The 20,018-nt window shown below is 37.2% G+C and overlaps 1 protein-coding gene across 1 annotated transcript in view; it reads right to left on the reverse strand.

Annotated features, from left to right (window-relative positions):
* Nucleotides 1-20,018, reverse strand: part of LOC150096125 (organic cation transporter protein-like) — a 127,949-nt gene that overhangs the window by 21,123 nt on the left and 86,808 nt on the right. Inside the window, exon 8 of the mRNA XM_090408946.1 lies at nt 11,329-11,543. Within this exon, the coding sequence (XP_090265072.1) occupies nt 11,329-11,543 (215 nt within the window). The remainder of the gene's footprint in view (nt 1-11,328; nt 11,544-20,018) is intronic.

Here is a 20,018-nt window from a genome sequence, read left to right on the forward strand (position 1 = left end):
CCCCACCATACACAACTCTCTGATACCTATCGGACAGCCAATTCTGAATCCAGTTGACTAATCTGACATCCAGACCCATGTGCTCTAACTTAAATATCAGCTTATCATGTGGCACCCTGACAAATGCCTTTACAAATCCATGCTGACTCTGACAGATAACATTACTCTCATCTGCCCAATGTTGTATACAGTCCCTCACTACTTTCTCCAAGATCTTAACAACTACTGATGACACACAAACTGGCCTATAATTAGACACTTCCAGTCTGCTACCGCCCTTATGCAATAGCACTATCTTACCTTCCTTCCATTCCATGGGCACCTTTCCCACAGCCAGACTTTCTTTGAAAAGCCAGGTCAAAGGCACTGTCAGTTGCCTAGCACATTCTCTCAAAACTAGTGGTGAAATACCATCCAGTCCCACAGCTTTACTGACATCCAGAGTACTCAGTATATGAAACACCCTCTCCTCTCCTGCACCTCTAAACCTGGAACCTGCCCTATCCCTCTAGTATTAAAAGTGACTCCTCCAGGATGAAATACTCAAATAAAGTGTTCATTGAACAATTCCACTGTGTCCTCTGCATCAGTCACTTTATTCCCATTTTTATCCCACAATATCATTCTTCTAGTCATTTCTCCTCCTACTGGCCACATAACTAACAAATTCCCTAGGATTTTCTTTGGATCTTAGAGCCACTGTCCTCTCATATTCCAGTTTTGCCTTCCTTACCATACTAGTCACTCTTCTGACCTGTGTCTTATATTCTTCATGCATCTTCTCTTCACCTGTCTCCTTATACCTCTTCCATAGCTTCTTTTTCGCATGCAATTCCTGTTTAATATTGTTTGTCATCCACTTTACTCCAAATTATTAAAGTAAGTTTCACAGCTTACACATGTAGCAAAAATTATATATAATTTATTCAAAAACTCCAGTATATTTCATCCAATGTTACATGGATATCATCAAGGCAAATCAAAATAATCAGTCAGAAATCATGCATATATGACATTAGCTCATGTCTTGGTTGCAGCTCAAGTATATGATATTACACTATTGGAGTTCAAAGGAAAACAATTGTAGTAAGTTGCTTATTGTAAAAAAAAATATTTAAAATAATTATTAATTTCAAAAATTAAAAAAAAATTATGAGCAATTAATAGTGATCACTTAACAAAACTTGGATATTGGCATACAGTCTGATTGGTTCAGGTTTGGATGATTCTCCAGCAAGTTCAAATTCAATCTTTTTAACCTTTCTTCATACTCAACATTCCAGAGACCAGAAAATACCTTAGTTAATTGCCTCTGGATCCTTTCCAAATTCTCTTCATCATTTTGAAAACTATTGATCAAATTGTCTTTTCCTTGAAACATGTGAAATGCTAAGAAATCATCCGAATCTAAATCAATCAGAATGTAAGCCAATATCCAAATTTTGGGAAGTGATCACTATTAATTGTTCATAAGTTTTTTAATTAATAATTATTAATTTTTTTAATCTACACAACTTACTATAATTGTTTTTTTGAACTCTAATAACAGCGTAATATCATATACTTCAGCTGCAACTGAGACACGGGGTAACATACACATGATTTATGACTCGTTATCTTGATTCATATTTTGAATGTAGTTAATGGTCTATCTCCCTGATGATGTCCATGTAACATTGGACATCATAAGAGATATAACATTGGATATATAATTCTAATATTCATCAGTTCCATCCACTCCAGTTTGACTATCAACCTATCACATGTTAATCTATCAAAAGCTTTTGCAACATCAAAGTAAACTACTGTGTATCCATTTCTCTCATCCAATGCAGGTGTCACCCTATTGTAATAAGTAAATAGATTACTAAAACATGACCATGTAACCACCCTTTAGAAAATTTGTGCTGTCCATCAAAAATAATACCACCATTTTTGACCTGATTCTGGTTCTCACTAATCTCTCCAACACTTTAACCACAACACCTGATGCAGATCGGCCCATAATTTGATGCTTGAGTTCTGTCACCTCCCTTATGAAGCAGTACAATCTTGCCTGCCTTCCTTCCACTCCTTTGGAACTTGACCCAATTGTAAGAGTCATATTAAACAAATATTTCAAAGCAAATGTCAACTTCCTGACACATTCCTTTAAAATACGTGATAATATATCAACTCCCACAACCTTATTACATCTGGTTCACTCAATTGCACATATACCTCTTGCTCATTCATAGTCAGTCTCTCCTCCTACTTATCATCCACTCTCTCAAACTCTCCATGAAGTCAAATTCACAAGAATGAAAGCCTTTTATGAACTGCTCATTAACTATCTCAACTATATCCTCTGCAGCAGTTATCCTTATACCATTTTCTCCAATCAATGTCATCCTATCATAATCACTCTTTTTTTTTTCTTTTTTTTTTTTTTTTGCTTGCTACATATTGAAAGAACTCCCCCTAGGGTTTTTTTTTTTTGCTTCGTTAGCTAACTGCTGTTCATACTGCACTTTTGCTACCATTACCAACTCAGTCACCCCTCCATGTTGCCATATCTATATCAACATCTGACTGTTTCATTCACCTCTATCTCACACTATACTGCCTCAAAACCACTTCCACTATTTGCCTCTTTCATCTCTACCTTGTATGGGCATAACTCCTTTTCTATCATCAATAGCACTCCACCTCCCTTTTTACTCTTTCTGTCTTCACAATAAACATCATACCCTTCCATCTCTATTCCTATCAGGATGTCATTTTCATCCAACCATGTCTCACTTATTCCAACAATATTTGGGTGACCCATCTCAATCAATTTATCATCTCATTTTCCTTTTTTCTGATACTTCTAGCATTCATATATGGACATAACAGCTCATTTCTGAATCTATCTATCTATCTATCTATCTATCTATATATATATATATATATATATACTTTAGTCTCCATAGGTCAGTCAGTATAGACAAAGTCCTTTGGTAGGGAAAAAAACTGGTCTCTTTCAACTAAAGGTGAGTTAGCCAGTCTCATGTGGAGGTAGGGGATTTTTACACTAGGAAAGTTGGGTTTTTTCATCCCCGAGAACAGGGAAACCAGCCTGTGAATACACACATCTACAGACATAGGACATACCAGGAGGCAAAGGGCTAACCACCTTATCCTCGAGATATGGTAACAGTTAAATGTAGAAAATCCTCGACACTACAAGGTAAAGGAAGAGGGAAGGAATAATAATAATAAGATATATATACATATTATGTATGTAGTAAGTGGTAATAAAGGTGATTGGGCAAGGAAATGTGGTGAGGAAATCACAACCAACAAGTGGCTTGGATAGGACTGGTTTTAGACCTAAAAATGAACTGCTGTGCAAACACATTTACAAATTCCAGAAGTATCAGAAATAAGGGAGAAGAAATGGTTTCACTGATTGAGTTTATTTATTTATTAATAATTTAGTTTATCTAAACTGCTTGGATCTCATCTTCAACAGGAATAAATAATTTTGTTTGTAGAAATAGTGTGGTGTGAAGTTGATATTAACAGGCGCTAGTATATCTGATAGAATGCTGTTATAGGCCAGGGAATGTATAAAGCAAGTGATTATAGGAAGCACTCTAGTCAGTTAGCATCAGTATGTTGGATAGATGAGCTGAACAGCAAAGATGTTGACAGTGCATGGAAATTCACAAGGCAATGTATCTGACACAAGTAATGTATAATTGAATACCAAGGGTTAAGTGAGTAAATAGAGTAGGAGTGAAATGGATGAATAGTGAAATCAAACAAGCTGTCCTGGAAATGAAAATGCTATGGAAGAGATACAAGACAGTTGGTGGTGATCGAATCCATGAAGAGTATAAAGTGCAGGCTAGAAAGGTGATGAGCATGGTAAGGAAAAAAAAAAAAAAAAAAAAAAAAAGTGCAATATGAGAGGAGATTGGCTGCTCAGGCCAAGGTTAACCCAAGGGAATATTTCTGCTATATGGCAAGCAAGAGGAAGAAAAATTATGGCAGGTTGACACTGGTGGATAGTCACGGCAGTAGAATAACAGTTTCAAAGGATATAGTGGAGTTATTGAACGAGCATTTTATCAGCGTGTATCATACTGGTGTAAATGATGCAGCACAATTTATAGAAGGGAGGCAAGTATTAGGAGAATTGGAAGTGAAAGAATCAGAGATTATTTCACTCTGTCAGGTGTTGTATTGGGTTAGATGTTGATAAGGCTGTGGAAATGGATGATATATCACCACGTATTCTTAAAAAATGTGCATCACAGTTGGCTGTGCCCTTGACCTGGTTATTTAATGAATGTCTTTCTGTGGGTAGGGTTCCTTAGGAGTGGAAAGAAGAACCACAAGCATGGTTCTTGGACAGAAGTTTCCACTTATAGACCAGTCTGTATAACTACATGGATCGGAGCATGGCTCTCTGAACAATACCAGCAGGTTGTGTATGATGGAGCAGTGTCTCAAAAAAGAAGGGTAACGAGTGGCATGCCCCAGGATCTGTTCTTACACCCCTGCTGTTTAACTTGTTTATAAACGATATATCATGTGGACTGACTGAGGATCTTCACTTGTTTGTTGATGATGCAATGTTGCGTAGAATTATAAGTAGCGGTGCTGATGTTAATTCCGTTCAGGAAGATTTCAACAGACTTTTGACTTGGACAAAAGAGGTCATAGTTTTAATAAGTGCAAGGTGTTGCATTTTGGAGTACAGAAATATAAGGCTATGTACTATATTGATGGTGCCATACTGCAGGAGATGGATGAGATTAGAGATTTGGGAGTGATGGTTGACAGTAGACTGAAGTTCAGAGGACATATTGCTAGTGTTGCACATCATAGTGTTGCTATGATAAGAAGTACTCTAACATGCAAGGATAAGGAAGTGGTTGTGCCACTGTAGAAGGCACTGGTTAGACCACACTTGGACTATTGTGCTCAGATCTGGTCACCTGGTTTTCAGTGTGATGTGGAGACATTGGAGAGGATCCAGAGACGAGTAACTAAGACAATATCAGGACTTTGGACTGCTATGGAGAGAGATTGAAGAAATGTGGATTGCAGAGTGTAGTGAATAGGAGGAAAAAAGGTGACATGATAAAGACATTTAAATTAGTGAGAGGATTTTATCGGATTAATCCAGATGAGATTATAAAAAGAATAGAAGGAGGGAGGGCAAAAACGAGAGACCGTTCCTGGAAGTTATGCAAGAGTGTGGTGAAGAGAGGGTATGAGGAGTAGATTTTTTACATGGAGAAGTGTCAGTGAATGGAATGCATTACCAGAATGTGTTGTTAATGCATGAAGTGTTAAGGATTTTTAAGAGTTGGTATGATAAATATGTTGTCAGTTGAATGAACCTCTTACGATGAGTCTGCCGACTCCATGGAGGGTGCAATAATAATAATAATAATAATAATAATGATAATAATTTCTTATTCTGTGGTATAGCTTTTTTAGAGAAATGAATAAAGTTCATTAGCTAAGAGATTAGCACTTGTTTGCGGTTTTCAAAATCAACTTAAAAGTAGTTTTGTTTCATAATAGCAATATGAAGTCTTCCATACTTCTCATGCAGACAATACACATGAAAGAGACTTGAAAATACCTTTATTATTTCTATCAGAACTGATAGAAGTAATAAAGATATAGTAATTTTAACATTAGAACATATGTGGAATTTAATTAAAACCAAATGAGAGAGGACTTGAAAGTATTGTTAAAGGTAGCGAAAGAAAAGAGTGGCAGAGTTAGAATGGTGAGTCTGTTGCCGTGGTATGACAGAGAGGAGTTTAGAAGGAGGGCCATAATCGCAAATGACATTATGCGCAGGTTATGCAGACGGTGTGGAATGAGTTTGACGTGGACGTGCGGAATGAGTTTGATGGGCAAAAGGATTTATACAAGATGGATGGCCTGCATTTGAATGGATTTGGTGTGCAGAGACTGGAAAAAGTGTTGCTGAATGAAGTGAAAATGGATGTGCAGAACCAGGGAAACTAGAACTACCAAGGAGGGGGGGGGGGGAGAGTGGATATGCGGACATCAGTAAGACAGTTGAGCGTAAGAATGTATATAATGTACCCGAGCCAGTACTAAGGACAAAAAATGGGAATGGGATATTTAGAATAACGCATCAAGATAAGGGTGGGACAAAGGGATCACTGCATTTCGTGTATACTAATGCCGGGAGTATTAGGAACAAGAAGGAAGAATTTTTGGCCTTGATTGGCTCTTCCTGGCCACAGGTTATTGGCATTAGTGAAACATGGCTGACGGAAGATGATATAGTTAGTGGGATAGAATGTGTAGGTTATAGTGTGTTTAGGAGGGACAGAGAGAATAAAATGGGGGGAGGGGTGTTATTGATGATAGCTGATGAACTGCAGCCAAGGAGAATTGAATGGTATCGCAGGATAGCGAAAAGAGCTCATTTGAGGCTATTTGGTGTGAGATTGAGACAGGCAGAATAAAATATATACAGTTGGGTGCTGCTATAGACCAGGTGATGGAATAGATGGTGGAGATGGTATGCATAAACAAATTGATGAAATGAGTGGAAGGAGGGTAATTATTATAGGGGATTTCAACTATGGTAACATTGATTGGAAGAAGGAGAGGACACATGTCAGGAAGGAAATGGATTTTATTCAATTATCAAGGGATAACTATCTGAGGCAGCATGTAATTGAAAATACTAGGTGTTTGAGAGTGCTTGACCTGGTAATAGCATCTCAGAATTTGACTGTAATGAATATGACCATGTTGCCACTTATTGGTGAGAGTGATCATAAGGTCTTGACCTGGGAGGTGGCTAAAGGTGTGGAATTTTTGATTAAGACAAGGTATATGTGGAATTACTGTGCTGGCAAGTATGACAAGCTTAGGAGATTGCTTGGATCAGTGCCATGGCATGTACAACTGCAAGGGCTGGATGTCGATAGAGCATGGCAAGTGGTCAAGAGCATTTATAGGAGGTTATGGCTGATTGTATACCTAGGGTCTGAATAGTAAAACAAATAGGAGTTAAATGGATGAATAACACCATTAAGCTTGAGCTGCTAAAAAAGAAACAACTGTGGAGGTAATTTAAAGAAAGGGATGACCTGCAGGCACATGAACGGTATAAAATGCAGGCCAGAAGGGTAACGAGTGTGGTAAAAAAAGCAAAAGCGGATTATGAAAGGAAACTAGCTATGCAAGCTAAAGAGAATCCCAAACAGTTCTTTCAATATGCTGCAAGCAAGAAAAAACTGTACACGGTAAAATGATTTTAAGGAATGACGATGGTAAGGAGGTCACTGAATCAGTCGATATAGTGGAGTTACTGAGTGAGCACTTTATTATACTTCATTTTATTATACTTCACTTTATTATACTTTATTTATACTTCATTGAAAAAATGAAGGAACCATTACTTTATACGGGAATTATGATGAATGAAGTGGAGGTGAATAGTCTATTACAGAACCTTAATGTGAATACATCTGTGGGATTGGATGGTATACCGGCACGGGTCTTGCGTGAAGTGGCTAAGGAATTATCAGTGCCCTTGACCATGTTGTTTAATCTTAGTTTCAGGTCTGGTTTAGTACTGAAGGTGTGGAAAGAGGCGAAAATAGTTTCACTGCATAAAGGAGGATCCAAGACTACGGTTGCAAATTACTGACCGATCAGCATATCAGGAGTCATTGTCAAGGTCTTGGAGAAAGTAGTCAAGGGAAAAATACAGGAATGGATTGATGAAAATGAGATACTGTACGGGGGACAGCATGGCTTTGTAAAGGGTAGATCAGGCCTCAGTAACTTGCTCAAGTTTTATAACAAGGTGACGGCTGAACTGGATAAGGATAATGGGTTTACAGTGATACTGCTGGACCTGGCAAAGGCTTTTGACAGGATACCACACATAATTCTAATCCGTAAACTACAACATATGGGAATGGATATAGGGTTGGTGAGATGGATAGGTGGGTGGTTGATGAAGAGATATCAAAGAGTAGTTTATTCAGGAGTAGAGTTCCAAAAGACGGCCTATGACTAGTGGTGTGCCACAGGGTTCTGTTCTTGGACCACTGCTGTTTAATCTGTTCATTAATGATATAGGGAAGGATCCAAGAGGAACAGTTAATTTGTTCGCTGATGATGCAAAGTTGGGTAGGGCGATAGTGACTGCAGAGGATATCAAAATCTTGCAGGATGACTTGGATAGATTGGAGTTCTGGGCTAAGGAGAATGGATGTCAATTTAATGTGACAAAATGTAAGGTTATGCATTTTGGGGTGAAATGATTAGCAGCAGTATACCACATCGATGGAATTGTACTCCAGGAGATTGATAAGGCCAGGGACTTGGGAGTGTTGGTGGATAGAGAGATGAAGTTTAGGGGGCACATTGCAAAAGTAGCTAAATCAGCACATCAACTCACTTGGTTGTTGAAAAATACCTTGACGAGCAGAGACAAGCAAGTTATTGTACCTCTGCACCGAGCCTTGATAAGATCTCATCCTGACTACTGTGCCCAGATTTGGTCACCTAGGTTCCTTCTTGATGGGGAGGAGGTGGAGAGGATCCAGAGGCGAGGGACCAAGATGATGGCGGGTCTATGGAATGAACCATATGAGAACAGGTTGAAGATTTGTGGGTTGCAGAAATTGGTTGATAGGCGGAAGAGGGGAGATATGATTGAGACATTCAAATTGCTAAAAGGTTTCTATAGGATTAATTCAGAGGATATTTTTGAGATCAAGACTGGTGGTGGGAGAACTAGGGGTCACCTATAGAAGCTGGGCAAGAATGTGGTTAGCAAGGGTGTTAGAGCTGGGTTCTTTACTTTTAGAGTGATAAATGAGTGGAATAAGCTGCCAGAGTCTGTTGTGAGTGCTATGACGGTGAGTGAGTTCAAGGCAAGGTATGATAGATACTGCGAGAATGTCGTATAGTTGTGTGGACATGATGTTTAGGGCCTCCCTCGATGAGTCTAAGGACACCCTGAAGTCGCCCTTAATAATAATAATAATAATAATAATAATAAAAATAATAAATGAATTACTTCTGGGCAGACAAAGAGAATTTAAAAACAATGCTACTTTTGTGCTTATAGGACTCTTTTTTTATGCAGGACAATGATTAAAAAAGTATGTCAAAAATATATGGCCTGGAGTTGTAAGGAGCAATTCAAAAAGAGCATCATCACCAAAACAGAACTATAAGCCTGAAAATCATTTCACTTAACTATAAGGAGTATTAAATGCTACAGTTACATCAAGGCATGTCTTGATTCCATAAACCTGAATGATGAGTCCTAGTACTCCAAATGAATTGAATCTGAATCTTTAGATTAGTGTTGTCAGGAGACAGAGAGAAAAAAAAATGATGGAATCCTAGAACTTTTGCTCAACTCTGATTATCCAAATATCAATCTTTGGATTGATTTACTAAATAGTTATTTATACATAATACAGATGTTATACCAGCAAATTTAATATTTTTGGCATAAATACCATAAAAAGAGCTATATAAATTTGTTAGCATAGTATATATTTAAACTGTAATAGTGTTAATTTTTTTATATGTATATATTGTTCTGTATTGTATGTTTTATCGTAGTTATTGTAAATTGTTAGATAGCCAAACCTTACTTATTGTACTAGTTAAGTGATTATATTTAATACTTTATATGTTTTCTCGAGCTTGTTTCTACCTTGCTATCTCTATCAATTCCAATTAACTTCTAAATACTTTGTGGCCACTACTATAATTGTTAGTGTGTGCAAAACTCGGTAGACAAAGAAATTGCCTCAGGCCAGTGCCAAACTTCTTTGTTACAATTCTGGAATTAACTTCATATCAGCATTTGGAAAAATTTATTTCTTGAAGTTGTGCCATCCAAATTCTTAGACAAGAGAAACTTCTTTGCCAGGCAGTTAATTCTCAGAATGACACACTTAGTGACAATCAAGCAATTAATATTTCCAATTACAAAACTTTATATGTATAAATTTTCCTTTACTGCAGTCGTAGCTATCCCCGACTATTGATTCGCTCAAGTTCTATTTTAATGAGTGGTGCATTGCGATTTCAGATCAGGCAATTTTGTCAGGCAAAAAAACGGTTTATTCATCGCACTAATACAATATACAATTACTAAGGGTTACTTAATTAAGCTAAATCTCTTCTACAAGTTAAATGGGTTAAATAGACATAACCTTAATATTCCTAATCTTTCTCAACATTAGACAATATCTGCAACTAATTTAAATTACTGACTTCTTCCTACAACATTTGACAATCCTATATAAGCATTTACCTTATTTAATTTCAAGATATACTGGGCTATGACATACATTAGTACAATATCTCATCCTCAGAAATGACACAATTTACAGGTTGGTTAGATTCTAAAGTCCTGTTTCAATTCACGTGAGTCCAATCACCGAGCATATCCACACATTATTGTTTTCTAACTCTTTCTAGTATACAAGGAATTAAAAAGTTCCTACATTACCAAGTAACTGGATCTCTTTGGTCTTCTCTCTCTCAATCTTTCATTAAATTCACATGGCTTGTTACCTTCTCCTGTGGTTTGCTTCAGAACAAACTGGCAAATACGATCAGGAATCGCCTTCTCCGATGTGGGCAAAGCTGCTCTGCTGGGATCGGTCGGTCCACGTGGTTCCGCATGTTGTTTCCGTCTGCACTGACTTTTCCGCCGTACTGATGATTATGCTCACACTGGATTGCTATCTGGCTGCATAGCTGCCACTGGACATCGTTCTTCTCGACCGCGCTCACATATTCATCATTTCGTCCGGGAAAGACTGGAACAGAAAAAATCCAAGGAAGAAAAAAGCAAAAAGCCCCAAGTTCGCATCGCCAAGCTCTATATATCCTTCCTGAGCTGTTCTCCCTACTACGTCACCCTTTCTGCCCGACACCTAAATCTCTTGCGCTCAGTACTGTTCTCTCCTCGCTGAGTTCTCCACGGGGACTTTCACGCAAAACGTAGACTTCGAGTAAGTGACTGCCTCGGGTCATATCTATAAGCTGATTATCTCATTGTATATGTCAATCTAACGTTCTCATGCTAACATATTTTTCACTAAATTTCAACCCTTGTCGGTTTTACAAGGACACATAGCAGTATAATACATAGGAGAATTTACAATTAAAAGACTACTTCGTTTTTTCATTAACAATTTCACTTATATACAAGTATTCTTCCGGAAATTTTGTTGCCTGTTAAATCTGAATGAAATATTTTTACAATAAATTAAACCTTTTATTCAAGATTTAACAATAGCTACTTACCCTCAGGTACCCAAAAAATTAATATGCATGCTATGCCTCCCGTCACCATAGTTCCCATTATCGATCTTCTCCGACCCAGATATCTGATGATAATGAAACAGAAAAAGTATGATAGAAATTCAACTGCTCCAGATGCAGCAAAATTAACAAAAGGATCACCAGCTAGATCATTTGTATTTAGAGCTAATCCATAGTAAATAAATGCATTGATAAACCTAGAAAAAATAAAATTATGTCAAGTTCATTATAAACTGCTCTGTTCTCTGATTATATCAACAAATTGAATTTTATATAATGCATAAATTATTACTACACTATCATAGAGACATTCTCCTATTCTTGTTTTCACCTATATAATACCTAGTCATGAGAAAATAGAAGTTTGAACTTAATATTATATTAATGATAGTACTTTTTTGTACACTAAAATAGTACTTTTTTTGTACACTTTGTTTTCATTTGAGTGAAAACATGTCCTCAAGAAAACTACATTAGTCTCTGATCAGGGATGGGTAAACCTGTGGACTGGACTTTAGGCCACTTCCAGCCTTTTTGAGGTGTTCAGTGCAGCCTATTTGCATATTTTCTGAATTATGTATTTTTAGCATTTACAAATTATACATTCTCCAATGGCATGTATGTTAATTAATTATATTCAAAAAGCATTATTTTTAAAGCACAATGTTAAAAAATCAACTGCTATTATCGATCTATGGTTGGCATTTCATCCTTATCCATTGTTCAACAGTTAGTGAATTATCAAATCATATTAATTTGTCACTAGAGGAGGCCACTATAAGTGCTTGGCACAATGTCAACTTGATTTTAAATAAAAAACAGGCTTGTTTTACATGTCTTTTACTATATGCCCATGGAATAGAAGGAAGGCAAGATAGTGCCATTGCATAAGGGCGGTAGCAGACTGGAAGTGTCTAATTATAGGCCAGTTTGTGTGTCATCAGTAGTTAGTAAGATCTTGGAGAAAGTAGTGAGGGACAGGATACAGCATTGGGCAGATGAGGGTAATGCTATCTGTGAGAGTCAACATGGATTTGTGAAGGGTGCTCTTGTTTTAGTAATATGCTAGCATTTTATAATAAAGTAACAAGAGCATTAGATGAGGGGAAAGGCATATACTGCCATTTTCCTAGACTTAGCAAAGGCATTTGACAGGGTGTCAAATGATAAGCTGATATTCAAGTTGCAGCACATGGGTGTGGATGACAGATTGGTCAACTGGATTCAGAATTGGCTGTCCAATAGGTATCAGAGAGTTGTGTATGGTGGAGCAATATCAAAGAGGCAGAAGGTTACAAGAGGGGTTCCACAGGGCTCAGTACTGGAACCTATATTGTTTAACCTTTATATCAATGACATTGTCTGTGGATTGCAAGGGGATATTCAGTTGTTTGCGGATGATGCAAAGCTGGGAAGGGTTATTAGTAATAGGGCAGATGCGGTAGCCCTGCAAGAGGATTTGAATAAGCTAGATAGATGGGCAAATGAATGGGGGTGTCAGTTTAATGCAGCAAAATGAAAGGTCTTGAGGTTTGGGACACTTTGATGGGATGCTGCATACTCTGTGGGAGGAGTTAAACTGGAGGAAGTAGGGGAGACAAGAGATCTGGGGTTGATGATTGATAGAAACCTGAAATTTAGGGGACATATTGCAAAGGTAGTGAAGGTAACACAGAGGATTGCTGCAATAATGAGAAGGACACTGACCTGCAGAGATAAAAGGGTTATCATTCCATTGTATAAGTCTCTGATCAGACCGCACTTAGACTATTGTTCTCAGATCTGGGCCCCAGGATTTGAAGGGGATAAATTAATTGTGGAAAGGGTACAAAGGCAGATAACAAAGATGGTGTCAGGACTGTACAATGTTAGTTATGAGGATCGGCTGAGGGAGTGTGGACTGCAGAGTTTGGTGGATAGAAGGAGAGGTGATATGATTGAGACTTTTAAACTGTTGAGAGGTGGTTACAGGGTTGACACTGAGGAGTTCTTTCGCTTGGTTGAACAACAGAAAGGAGTGATGACAAGGGTCATACCTGGAAGTTGCGAAACAAAACTGTGAAAAAGTGGGTGAGGAGTGGTTTCTTTGCATGGAGGGTGGTTGAACCATGGAATGCATTGCCTGATAGAGTGGTGAGAGCGAGAACAGTCAATGTATTTAAGGAGTAGTATGATAGACTGTGTTTCCTAGGAGGGACCTCCCTCGATGAGTCTTGATAGACTTGTGTTTCTTAGAAAGAACCTCCAACAATGAGTCTTTTGACTTCATGGAGACCTGAATAATAATAATAATAATAATGTTGCAGTGCTGGATGTATGTATTATTGTTTTGTAACAAGCTGAACAAGTAGAAATTTTTGTTTAATTCATTTATTAATGTTTTAAAATTTTATTTGATATCCCAAATATGAAGAAAAGAACAGTTAAGGAGGAGAAGAATAGAGTATTTAATGAAGAATTGGAGTTGTAGTACTACATGTTTGAGGTCAATGATAAAACAGTGTGTTTACTTTGTGATACTGTAATTTCAACAGTTAAAAGATACAATGCTTATCACCATTATGGTACACGTAAGGTCCACAAATATACAAAATTGGAAGGAGAACAAAGAAAATCTATACTTATAAATATGAAGTTCAAAAAAAAAAACAGCAATAAAAATTATTTCAGGTAATGATGCAGGACAAAGTAATGAAATTGCATAAGCAACTTATAAAGTACCATATACAGGGTGTTCGGGATAAATTTGACATATTTATAATTAATTATATTTTTCCGTAAGTTACATGTATTAACACACACTTCTCTTCATTTAAAAGTTTGGACCCTTCTTCATTCATATACAAGATGTCAGAAAGGATGGATAGCTGGAACCCACCTGAATCATGGAAGAGAATAACTTGTATCATGATGATTCGTGCCCGCCATCAAAATAAGGATATTACGACTGCTGCCCAATGCTCCCTGAATACAGTAAAAACAATCAGGCATGAACTAGAGACTTGCAATGGTGACTACGAGGATGTAGCAAGAAGAAAGATCCCTAGCAGACGATCTGATTGCGTTCGTACAGCAGAATTCCTCGCAAATCTGCAGGAACAGGTGTTGAAGAACCCTGGCATTGGAATTCGGGCTTTGTTCGTGGAGTTGCTAACTGTAGTCAAGCCCTGGATAACAAGGGTAGCCAATGGTAGGCCGTATGTATGGCAGCAGGATTCGGCCCCTTGCCACACCTCTGGGAAAAGTCAAAAATGGTTGTCTGAAAATTTCTACGACTTCACCAGTCCAAATGTTTGGCCTCCAAACTCCCCAGACCTTAACCCCATGGATTATTTTGTATGGGGCGCAGTTGAAAAAGACACCAATCGCACTTCCAGTAATACAAAAGCCCAGTTAATGGATAAAATTAAAACAGTTTTTGCGGCCCTTCCCAGGGAGACTGTAGCATCAGCTTGTTCGAGGTTCCGAAGCAGAATTGAAGCTGTGATCGATGCTAATGGTGGTTATTTTGAGTAAATCTTGTTGATAGTATTGTAATTAACTCTGCCTGTAATGTTTTTTTGTCAATTCATTAAATTTAATAGATACAAAGAAGATTTTCTTTTTCCTTACGAAACTATCAAATTTATCCCGAACACCCTGTATATACTTGGGAGAAAAGGTGAGCCAAATAGTGATGTGAAGAAAAAAACATAAAATGATGCATTGTCAAAGTTGTAGTATATCTGGATTCAGATAAAGTTGATAAACATAAATACTTCTGAAGACAATATTCTGAAATCTCTATCTGACAGTAAAAATATATCCAATTGAAATATGGAAGAATGCTGTTGAGTATCTAAACATGCATCAAAATGCTTGACATGTGCTGTCTTGTTTTGGCACAATCTACTGTTGTGAATCAACGTTTTCACATATGGTTCAAATTAAGATGAGCTTGAGATTACAAATTATAAACACTCAGTAAATTCCAGCTTTAGCTTCAGCTGGAAGACCAATTGAAGCTAAAGACAACAATGCTGAAACCAAATATCCACTTCTTATCCAGCAATCCCAAATAAATCGTTAAGTTATGTACCACTTAACTCATTGTGGGTGGGCATCTACTCTACAACTCGCTGTCTCCTACAACGAACCACAACTACACCAACACCATCTACCACCCACCCACCACTTTCAGAGACAATCACAAACATTCATTCCCATGGTGGGATTTGAACCCACCAGCCTTTTGGCTGGAGAGTGGATATGCTAACCACTCAGCCAACCTATGTAATAAAATAAAGTGTTCGTTTAACTGTTGAGATGTTTAATTTGTAGAACTCATTCTTGGATTATTAATTTTTTTTGTAAATAAATAAAACTTTTGAGAGTTTTAATAGATTTTTAATGTTGCGATATGGATTACTGTGTACAGATTTGGTCACCAGGTTTTCAAAAGGATGATGAGATGTTTGAGAGAGTGCAGAGACAACCGACTAAGTTGGTTTCCTGTCTCTGGAATGTGAAATTACAGAGCCTAGTGGATAGAAGGAAGAGGGGAGACATGATCGAGACATATAAGTTTGTAAGGGGTAATTACCACATTAACATGGATGAGAATTTTCATAGAATATCTGGAAACAAGGAGAAAATGATAGGCCATCCTTGGAAGCTGTATAAGGTGGGTGTGAGAAAAAGGGTGAGGAGTAGATTTTTTGCATGCAGAGTGGTGGGTGATATGCATTGCCTGAGAGTGTGGTGAGTGCAGGGACATTGAATGACACGTCCCAAATTTATGAAACAATTTTTAGAAAAAAAAAATTATTATATAAAAATATTCAGAAACCTTAAATTTCATTTATTATTACCATAACTTGTACCAGCATCATTCAGTTCATCTTCACTCATCTCATTACTGTCACTTTTTGTGTTATTGTCTGAACTATTGTTATCACTCTCTTCAAAAACTAAGTCATCTTCAGTACCATCTATCGTGTTACTTATGCCACATTTTTTAAAAGACTTAATAATAGTCTCATCTTCAAAACTGAATATGCTCACCCACTAACTACTATTGATGCTGGTAAAGTTTTTGTATAAATCGGGAATTCCCACATGTGCAGCAAAAGACATATGTTTAGCTCGCATCAAAAATGTGGGAGTCCAAGACACCCGGTATCACCTACCTTCGGACCATAAGACACACCTCAATTCTAAGTCGATTTCTCTAAGTAAAAAGGTGCATCTTATGGTCCGAAAAATACATATGAAGTGTGGCCTTATGAGGAATCTGTGAATATGCAGTCCTCCAAAGGTCCCTCCACACAATCTAGATAATTTAATCCATGTTTGGATTTTGTCTATAAATGGGTAAACTACCTCTGGATATTATATCACAGATTAACCCAAAAGCAAAAATCATATGGCACTATACAGAAAAGAAGCGTTAATATATTCTAACTAAACTAAATATTAGAATTTTGGATATATTTTTGCTTCATTAAGCAAAATATTGTAGAATACAAAATTTATATATTTAGAATAAAAATGCTAGCCTCAACAGCTTAGGAACAACAATGACCTTTGGTTGGAAAGAATTGGGTGTGAATCTGCCCTGGATGGAAATATTATAATGGCTTTTCAACTGAAGGTGATTTGGCTGGTCTCATACAGAGGATGACCGTGTTTCTTCTCCTGACAACTTGGGTTTTTCATCTTGTAATAGATAAACTAGCCAGAGAGTGCAGATAGGATTATCTCCCATATCATAGCACGAACTGGGTTTTTTATGATGCTATGTTACTTGGCCATGACAAGTTGAGCTAAACATACAAAAGGAAGATGATAAAATTTATATACATTTTTGAAAATTATGGAGACAACTACCATGTTTGAATAAAAACTTTAGTTTAATATAACTAAAATCTACATTCGACGTTTCGACCTTTATGTCAAGATCATCTTCTGGAGCATACAACTATACACAGACAACAAGCTACACTACAATCAAACTGGTTTGTTAAAGTTACTGACCAACTGCTACAACAATTGTTGGCCTGACCTCTGGTGAAAAAAATATATATAAATAAAATAAAATAAAATAAAAAAATAAATAAATGAATAAATAAAAATTAATTATACATCAACGCTAGAGTCCTATTATTAGTGATATCTGTTGTTTGTAGAAATACATTGGGCACAACAAGTTTATGTATCTATCTATATACATATATTAACATCATGATTATAAATGTACATTCCAGCCAGTTGGTATGGAATGGTTTCTAATACTAGCTGAAGATTGGCTAGAGTCCTGACTTATGCTGGATCGCATATATTAGGTAGGCTGAATGTGTGCCATCCAGATCCTTGGAATTTTCATGCCATCTTTGTTGTTGATATTTGGATGGTTTATCAGGATTTCACAGGCTTCCTTAAATTTCCTTTCATATCAGGTTTTTGTATGGTGTAAAGAGAGGGTGCTTTTCCAGTTGATTTGGTGTAAGGTGTTGAGCACGTCATCTGAGAGGCCTGCTTCACCATAATGGTTATATTTAATGTGTTCTTTCTTATGTATAGGGATTGTCCGTCCTGTTTCACCAATGTACGGTAAGTTACAAGACTTACCGGTAAGTTATTGCAGCGAATGCAATAGACTCCAGGATGTGCCAATGGGAGGAGAGGATCCTTAGAGGAGCTGAATATGGTTTTAAGTTTAGTGGGTGGCTTGAAGGTGGTATTAAGGTTATAATGTTGTAGGATTCTGTTGATTTTTTCTGATAACCCTTTAATGTATGGGATGACTATGATTTTACTGTAATCTAGATTCGTTTTTGTTGTTGTTTTATGGAGTATTTTATTAATAGTATTTTTGTTATAGCCATTATTTATGAATGTGTCGCTGATGATTTTTAGTTCTTGTTTCAGAACTTGTTGGTTAGAGCAAATTGTTGTAGCTCTGTTTTTAAGGGTGTTAATGACTCCATATTTTTGTGATGGGTGGTGGTATGAATTAGCATGTATGTATTGGCCCGTGTGTGTGTCTGTAGGTTTTCGGTAGACCATGAAGGATAGACTGCCTGAAGGAAGACGTGTGACTAGTGTGTCTAGGAATGGGAGCGAGTGATTTTCGATCTCGATGGTAAATTGTATGCATTCGTGTTGTTTGTTCAGGTGGCTAAGGAATGTGTTTAGCGTTTGTCGCCCGTGCAGCCAGATCGCGAACATGTTGTCAACGTATCTAAGCCAGACGGTCGGTCATAGCGTGGTGGAATCAAGAGCCCTTTGCTCAAAGGTTCCATGTAGAAGTTTGCGATTGGGGGGATAGTGGTGAGCCCATGGCTGTACCTTCTTTTTGTAGTTAAAATTTGTTTTGCCACACAAAGTAGCTTAAAAGAAAGGATTTCATTCATACCTAAAATAAGAAAACACATAAGTTCACAATAAAATTATTATTATTATCTATTATAAAACACTTCATGGAATCAAAAGAATCATCATATCAGGTGTATCCTAAATGCTACAATAACTGTCACACCACATCTTAAATTCATTACTAATACTTATGGCACTCCGGCAAAGCAATCCAGTCACCTCCTTACTCTCACACATACCTTATGTAGCTTTCAGGGATTATCTCTAATTTTTATTCCTTCCATCTTTTGAAAAATCCCTCGAATATCTATCTAGTAAGGTCCTCTCAATCATATCATATCTTCTCCTTTTCCTCTTTATACTTCTTCACTCCATCTTCAACACTTATGGAAATTAACTTATTTACCTGCCTCTGCACCCTTTCTAAGATTTTTACATCACCACAAAAACTATGTCACCAGATACACATGCTCACCTTATAGTAGTTCAGGTGTGTGGTCTGATCAAAGCCTTATACAAAGGAACAATGATCTTTTCTCTGCTAATTAATGTCATTAGAGCACTATTCTGAGTTCTGTTCGCCACCTTTACAATGTTCTCTCAGAACTTCAAAGTCCATTCACAGTGTTTGGATTGCCCTTTTTCCCTGGTGTAAAAATTAATAATATTAGTAAATGTCAGAATGCAGAAACGGAAGGTGAAGAAATTGATTGTTTTGACTGAAACTAATGACCTGAAAGGTGAGAAGTATTGTATGAGGGAGAATGTGGAAGGGTTGTTGGAAGAAGTGAAAAAGAAGATTGTGAGGGTGAAGTTTGTGAATCTGCTGCCGTGCTATGATAGAGGCAACCTGAGAAGGAGGATGATGATAGTTAATAAATCAATATGCAGATTGTGCAGAAAGAATAATGCAGAGTTTCAGGACCTATGGCTTGAGTTTGATGGATGATCCATTAAATGCAGTCCATCAGCATATTAATGGACTGCACTTAAATGGATTCCAAGTTAGGTATCTGGAGACAGCTTTGTTCACTGAAAATGTGGAAGTGCAAAGTCAGGAAAACAAAAGCATTTAGAGCAGATGCAGACAAATATGTGTGAAGGCACCCATGAAGCAAATGAATGTGTGAATGATCAAAAAATGTAGAATCTAGTCTGTCAGATAACAATATCGAATGGGGTAGTCAATTCAGGATGTAAAGGTGGTTGAGGGCCTGAAGGGATGCTACATTTTTCTATATACTAAAAGCATCAGGAATAAGAGCGAAAGAGTATTTGCATTGGTTAGTGCAACCTTACCAAAAGTCATAGGCATT

The sequence above is a fragment of the Typopeltis vanoorti genome, chromosome 19, assembly GCF_054136105.1.
Source record: "Typopeltis vanoorti isolate ZY-2024b chromosome 19, IOZ_Tvanoo_1.0, whole genome shotgun sequence".
Classification (NCBI taxonomy): Eukaryota; Metazoa; Arthropoda; class Arachnida; order Uropygi; family Thelyphonidae; genus Typopeltis; species Typopeltis vanoorti.